Source organism: Ornithorhynchus anatinus, unplaced genomic scaffold, assembly GCF_004115215.2.
Source record: "Ornithorhynchus anatinus isolate Pmale09 unplaced genomic scaffold, mOrnAna1.pri.v4 scaffold_233_arrow_ctg1, whole genome shotgun sequence".
Taxonomy (NCBI): Eukaryota; Metazoa; Chordata; class Mammalia; order Monotremata; family Ornithorhynchidae; genus Ornithorhynchus; species Ornithorhynchus anatinus.
This window is the reverse complement of record NW_024396730.1, coordinates 106,970-114,804: the sequence shown is the minus strand read 5'-3', so window position 1 is coordinate 114,804 and position 7,835 is coordinate 106,970. Positions and strand designations below refer to the sequence as shown.

Genomic DNA, 7,835 nt, shown 5'->3' with positions numbered 1-7,835 from the left:
CTTAGAACAGCGTTTGGCACATAGTAAGTGCTTAACAAATACCAATATCATATTATTATTATTATTTTATTAATAAGGAATACACCAAGGTTATGGGCTTGTGAGACAGGAAGAATGGTGGTGCCTTCTACAGTGATGGGAAAGTCAAGGGGAGGACAAGTTTTGGGAGGGAAGATAAGGAGTTCTGTTTTGGACATGTGAAGTTTGAGGTGATGAGAAGACATCCAAGTAGAGATGTCTTGAAGGCAGGAGGAAATGTGAGACTGCAGAGAGGGAGAGAGGTCAGGGCTGGAGAAGTAGATTTGGGTATCATCTGCAGAGAGGTGGTAGTTGAAGCCACAGGAGCGAATGAATTCTCCAAGGGAATAGGTGCAGATGGAGAATAGAAGGGAACTCAAAACCGAACCTTGAGAGACCCCCACATTTAGGGGGTGGGGGGGCAGAGGAGGAGCCCACAAAAGAGACTGAGTATGAATGTCCAGAGAGCTAAGAGGAGAACCAGGAGAGGACAGACTCAATGAAGCCAAGGTTCAGTAATGTTTCCAGGAGAAAGGCGTTGTTCACAGTGTCGAAGCCAGCTGAGAGGTGATCTCAGAACTACCCCAGCACTTAGTACAGTGCTTGGCACATAGTAAGCACTTAACAAATCACCACAACTAACCCCATCCCCATCCTGTCTCCCTTCTGTCCTCTCCGTTGGTCTTCAGGTTCTGGACGAGAAACAGGTTCCGTGAGTTCTCCTCTCCCAGCTGCCATTCCCAAGGTTTCTGGTCAGCAGAGGTAGACTGCTCAAGACAAAATTATCAGCAGGTTTGAGAAGGATTTCGATACATTCATGGATGAAAGATCCATAATAGGTTCCCCAAAGAAAGACAAGTGATGGAGAGGGAAAACTAGGGGCAGCAGGGATATTCCCCTACAATCCCAGGATATTATCATTACAGTATTTATAAAGATTAATAGTAATAACGATTATTATTAGGGTATTTGTCAAGTACTTACTATGTGTCAAACACTATTCTAAGCACTAAGGTTAGACATATTCCCTGTCCCACATGGGGCTCACAATCTAAGTAGCAGGAAGAACAGGTGTTGAATCCCCATTTTAAAGATGAGGAAACTGAAACCCAGAAAAATTAAGTGAGTTGCCCAAGATCACACAGCAGACAAAGAGCTGAGCCAGAATTAGAGCCCAGGTCCTCTGACTCCCAAGCCTGTGCTCTTTCCACTAGGCCACACTGCTTCTCGTTTATTAGGTGTTTACTTAGCTCATTTTGGGCATGGAACATTCATTCATTCAATTGTATTTATTGAGAGTTTACTGTTTGCAGAGCACTGTACTGTCTACCAACTCAGTTTTATGGTACCCTCCCCGGTGCTTAGTAAAGTGCTCTGCACACAGTAAGTGCTTGGTAAATACCATTGATTGATTAAGCACTTGGGTAGGTGCCTGATAATCAGATGAGAGATCCCTGATCCACACAGGGTTCCCAGTCAAAGAGGTAGGAAGGGACAACTTTTTATCCCCATTTTTCAGCTGAGGAAACTGAAACTGAGAGAACAAGTGACTTGCCCAAGGTTATACTGCATGTCAGTGACTGAGCTAGGATTAGAACTCTGGTCTCCTGAGTTCCAGTCCCATGTTTCTAAGGCTCAAGCATTCCTGCGAGAGGGGGGAAGGCTGAGGAATGTCTGTTATCGAAGAAATTTCTGATGGTTCGGGTCAGAGGAAAGCTGAACCTATAAAATTTATTGAGCGTTTACTATGTGCAGAGCACTGTACTGAGTGCTTGGGAGAGTACAATACAACCAAATTAGCAGACACGTTCCCTACCCATAACAAGCTTATAGTCTAAAGGGGGAGACGGACAGACATCAGACACTATCCTGCAAGGTCTATCCTATAGACGTAGTCTGTGATTAAATGAACTGAAACTTTTCTTCTCTCTCTCTCTCTCTCTCTCTCTCTCCCCCTTTCTGTTTCTCTCTCTCCCTCTCTCTCTCTCTCTTTATGGCTCTGTCTCACTTTTCCCTCCTCCTAGGTTGCTCTGCAGGAAGGCTTCGTTCCACATAAACTTGATTGATTGAAAATTCCAAAGTGATGAATACCCCTGAACTCTCCTTTGGGATCGTGATTCTGCTCCAGTTCAGCATTGGGATCTCATTGAATATATTCCTTCTCCTATTTTATCTCCGTATGCTCTCCACCACCCCAAGTTCTCCAGACTTGATCAATGCCCACTTGACTTTGGCCAACACCATCATCCTTTTCACCAGTGGGATCCCAGACACCTTGTCAGCATGGGGACTGAGGAATTTCCTGAACACTGGTGGTTGTAAAATCCTTATGTATCTGTACCGCGTGGCCCGGGGTCTGGCCATCTGCAGCACCTGCCTCCTGAGCATGTTCCAGGCTGTGACCATCAGCCCCAGGACCTCCCGGTGGGCCCGGGTCAAAGCCAGGTTACCCCAGTGCATTGCCCCCTCCTGCCTCTTGTCCTGGGGCCTCAGTCTGCTCATTGATTTTGATACAATGATACTTATGACAGGCCCCCAGAATAGCAGCAGTGTTCAACTCATGCTGGACCTCAAATATTGCTCCAAAGTCAGCGTCAGTGTGGAAACCACCCTGCTCATCGCCATCGTGCCCTCCCTCCGTGACCTTGTCTTCGTGGGGCTCATGAGCGTGGCTAGCGGGTACATGGTGTTTGTCCTACACAGGCACCACCGGCAGTTCCGATACCTCCACTCACCCAGACGGTCCCCCAGGGTGATGCCCGAGGTCAGGGCGGCCAAGAGGATCGTGGCCCTGGTCACCCTTTACGTCTTCCTTTACGGACGGCAGACCATCATGCTGAGCATCATATTAAACATGAAAGAGAAGTCCCCTCTGTTGATTAATAGTCATTTGGCTTTTCTGCTCACTTTCTCAGCCATCAGTCCATTTCTGATGATTCACAGTGACAGAAGGATGAAAAAATTCTGGGTGAGGTAATCTCCGGTTTCCAACAAAGCAATCTCCTAGGACCTCTGGACAGCTGCCTGTCCTCTCACTGAATTCCCCGGGATGGTCTGAGTTGGCGAAAGAAAGGGGTAATGGTGAGGGATGGAAAGCTTACAGTCCTAAAAGAACCAGATCCCAGGTAATGGCAGAAGAGAAGCAAGCAGCATGGCCCAGTGGAGAGAGCATGGGTCTGGGAGTCAGAGGACCTGGCTTCTAATACTGACTCTGCCACAAGTCTTCTGGGTGACCTTAGGCAACTCACTTCCTTCTCTGGGCCTCAGTTCTCTCATCTGCAAAATGGGGATTCAATACCTGTCCTCCCTCATAAGTAGACTGTGAGCCCCATTTGGGACTTGGTGATCTGCCCAAGTGCTTGGCACATAGTAAGAGCTTAACAAATATTATTATTATTTATTATTATTATTATTATTACCACATGGTATCCCTTACCGGAAGCAGGAGAAGGCAAAAGTATCTCTCCATCTCCCTGCTTACTGTTACTGTTCAAACTCCTTGAGGAGATGGCTTACCTCCCATTGCCTCTGCTTCCTCTTATGCCATTACTAAATCAATCAATCAGTGGTATTTATTGATTGCTTACTCCGTGCAGAGCCCTGTACTAAGCACTTGGGAGACTACACTATAACAGAGTTGGTAGACACAGTTCTTGCCCACAGCAAACTTACAGTCTAAACATTCAAACCTTCTCCACAGTAACTTTGTTACAGAAACCTGTGCACATGAGGTATGACAGAAAAATGAAAAGAGTGTGCACGCACGTGTGTATATACACGTGTGTGTTTGTGGGTGTTATTACCAAGATTTTGCCTGGTGAAACCCTGCCCTACAATAAAGGAAACTATGCTCATCCACCCAAGCTGACAGGCAGAAGCGAGGACCCCAAACAAAGGTGCTCCTATGCCCACTGGGAGAGGGGCAAAGAGACTAAGCCCTCATCTGCTCTTCTGGGTCACCCTTGGGCTTGGATTTGCTCCATTGTATTTACCCCACCTTCAACCCCACAGCACTTACATACATTATTATTAAGTGCCGTTGAGTAGTTTCCCATTCATAGTGATTCCGTGGATACACTTTATCCAGAGCGACCTGTCCTCTGCCATAATCTGCAACCTTTTTAATGGTTCTTCCGTTATCATTGTTATGGTCTCTATCCATTTAGCTGCTGGTCTGCCTCTTCCATGTTGTCCCTGGATTTTTCCTAGCATTAGTGTCTTCTCCAGAGGATTAGTCCTCCTGATTATGTGTCCAAAATATGCTCATCAAAGTCAAGTCATTTGGCCTTCCAAAGACCACTTTGATTTAATTTGCTCTAAAATCTATTGGTTTGTCTTTCAGGCAGTCCATGGTATCGCAAAAGCCTTCTCCAATACCACATTTCAAAAGAATCAATGTTCTTTCTATCCTGTTTTTTATGTATTTCCCTGGAAATACCATAAAGTTGACAATTCGTATTTTGGTGGCAATGGTTACATCAGCACATTTCATGACTTTTTCCAGGCTCTCCATAGCTAGTCTTTCTAACATTAATCTTTGGCATATTTCTTGGCCACTATTTCCTTTATTATTGATTATCGATCCCAGGAGAGAAAAATTGTCAATTATTGCAATCTTCTCTCCATCCACTACAAATGTGTTAAAACATCCGGTTGTCATGATCTTTGTTTTCTTGACATTCAAATATGGGCCCATCTTTTTGCTCTGTTCCTTAACTTGTAATAATAATAAACCCTTCAAATCTTCTTTACTTTCTGCTAGGAGGGTTGTATCATCAGCATAATGAAGGTTGTTTATATTCTTTCCTCCAATCTTTACTCCCCGTCCATCTTCATCCAATCCAGCTTCTCTCATTAGGTATGTCCAAGACTGAGCTCCTTATCTTCCCTCCCAAACCCTGTCCTCTCCCTGACTTACCTGTCACTGTGGACAGCACTACCATCCTTCCCATCTCACAGGCCCGCAACCTTGGTGTCATCCTTGACTCTGCTCTCTCATTCACCCCACACATCCAATCCGTCACCAAAACCTGTCGGTCTCACCTTCACAACATCGCCAAGATCCGCCCTTTCCATCCAAACTGCAACCTTGCTGGTACAAGCTCTCATAATATCCTGACTGGATTATTGCATCAGCCTCCTCTCTGATCTCCCATCTTCCTCTCTCTCTCGCTTTAGTATATTCTTCATTCTGCTGCCTGGATTATCTTTCTACAGAAACACTCTGGGCATGTCACTCCCCTCCTCAAAAACCTTCAGTGGTTGCCTATTAACCTTCACATGAACAAAAACTCCTCACTCTTGCCTTCAAAGCTCTCCATCACCTGGCCCCTTCCTACCTCACGTCCCTTCTCTCCTACTACAGCCCACCCTGTACACTCTCCTCCTCTGCCGCTAACCTTCTCAATGTGCCTCCTTCTCACCTGTCCTGCCATCGCCCCCTGGCACATGTTCTACCACTGACCTGGAATGCCCTACCTCCTCCTCACATCCACCAAACTAACTCTCTTCCTCTCTTCAAAGCCCTACTGAGAGCTCACCTCCCCCAGGATGCCTTCCCAGACTGACCCCTCCCTTTCCTTCTGCCCCTTCTTCCCTCTCCATTCCCCCTACTCCCTCCCTCTGCTCTTCCCCCTCCTCCCCCCACAGCACTTGTGCATATTTGTAAATAGTATTTATTACTCTATTTTATTAATGATGTGTATATATCTATGATTCTATTTATCTTGATGGTATTGATGCTTGAATGCTTGTTTTGTTTTGTTTTGTTGTCTGTCTCCCCCGTTTAGACTGTGAGTCCGTTGTTGGGCAGGGATTGTTGCTGAATTGTACATTCCAAGTGCTTGGTACAGTGCTCTGCACACAGTAAGTGCTCAATAAATATGATTGAATGAATGAATATGTACATAGCTTATGTACATAGCTGTAATTTATTTATATTAACATCTGTATCCTCCTCTACAGTGTAAGCTTGTTGTGAGCAGGGACCTTATCTACCATTTCTGCTAGGTTGTACTATCCCAGGCACTTAGTACAGTGCTCTGCACACAGCATGTGCTCAATAAATACCACTGATTGATCGGTTGATAGAGTGGAGTGGAGTGGAGCCCACTGCAGAGCTCAGACCTCTGTTTGTCCTAGGGCTAACAGTCCCCTGCCCCCTGTCCTTCAGACATTGGACCGCTGGTTCCAGTGCCCCTTCTTTCCCTCCTCCTTCACCCCCTATATTCTGAATATCTCTGGGCACTTCCCTCCCTTCCCTCCTGCTCCCCAGCTCTCAGACCCGTGGCAGCAGGAATGTAGACTCTGACCCCATGCCCTTTGGAATCCAGCAAGGGTCTGGCCCCGGGAATTTGCCTCTGCCCAGCACTCTATCTAGCACTTGAGAAGCAGCCCTGCCTATCAGAAAGAGTCAGTCAATCATATTTATTGAGCGCTTACTGTTGTGCAGAGCATTGTATTAAGTGCTTGGGAGAGTACAATACAACAAGGAAAGAGCAAGGGCCGGGGAGTCAGAGGACCTGGGTTCTAATCCCAGCTCTGCCACCTGTCTGCTGGGTGACCTTGGGCAAGTCACTTCACTTCTTCACTGCTTCGTGCTTAGAAAAGCAGCGTGACTCAGTGGAAAGAGCACGGACTGGGGAGTCAGAGGTCATGGGTTCTAATCCTGGCTCCACTGCCTGTTGGCTGTGTGACTCTGGGCAAGTCACTTAACTTCTCTGGGCCTCAGTTACCTCATCTGTAAAATGGGGATGAAGACTGTGAGCCCCACGTGGGACAACCTGATCACCTTGTATCCCCCTAGCACTTGGAACAGTGCTTTGCACATAGTAAGCGCTTCACAAATACCAACATTTTTTTTCCTCTGTGCCTCATCTGCAAAATGGGAGACTTAATACCTGCTTTGGCTGTGAGTCCCATGTGGGACATGATCATCTTGTATCTACCCCAGTGCTTGGTATATAGTAAGCACCTAAAAATTATCACAATTATTACAATTATCATTACTAATGATAATTATGGTTTTTGTTAAGCGCTTACTATGTGCCAAGCACTTTTCTAAGCATTGGGTAATCAAGGTAATACAAGGTAATCAGGTTGTCCCATGTGGGACTCACAGTCTTAATCCCCATTTTACAGATGAGGTAACTGAGGCACAGAGAAGTGAAATGACTTGCCCAAAGTCACACAGATGATAAGTGACCAAGCCGGATTAGAACCCACGACCTCTAACTCCCGAGCCCATGTTATTTCCACTAAGCCACACTGCTTCTCGACCTCAGCTGTGTGACAGCAGCGAATTTAGGATGGCGGGTCCTGGCTGCCCCTGGGAACTTGGATGGTGGCAACCACTGGCCCCTGGCCCACGTCCTCCCGCTGTCCTGGTATGCCCTCCCTCCTCACGTCCGCCAAACTAACTCTCTTCCCCTCTTCAAAGCCGTACCGAGAGCTCACCTCCTCCAAGAGACCTTCCCAGACTAAGACCCCCCTTATCCCTCTGCTCCCCCACCACCCTCAGCTCCTCCCCCTTCCCCCTTCCCCTCCCGTCAGCTGAGCCCCCTTTCCCTCTTCTCTCCCTCCCCTGCCACCCCACCCTCTGCTACTCCCCCTTCCCCCTTCCCTTCCCCTCAGCACTGTGCTCATTTGTATATATTATTTATTACCCTATTCATTTTGTTAATGAGGTGTACATCCCCTTGATTCTATTTGTCGTGATAATGTTGTCTTGTTTTTGATTTGTTCTGTTTTGCTCTGCTGTCTGTCTCCCCCGATTAGACTTTGAGCCCGTCATTGGGCAGGAATTGTCTCTATCTGAT

General features: G+C 46.7%; 1 protein-coding gene and 1 pseudogene across 1 annotated transcript; both read left to right on the top strand.

Moving 5' to 3' along the window:
- The first annotated feature begins 2,101 nt into the window (after window positions 1-2,101).
- ORNANAV1R3200 (vomeronasal 1 receptor ornAnaV1R3200) lies at window positions 2,102-2,995 on the top strand. Its single transcript, NM_001253592.1, is given in 1 exon segment — window positions 2,102-2,995. A coding segment is annotated over 1 exon segment (894 nt).
- ORNANAV1R-PS3221 (vomeronasal 1 receptor ornAnaV1R-ps3221 pseudogene) lies at window positions 2,404-3,093 on the top strand (annotated as a pseudogene).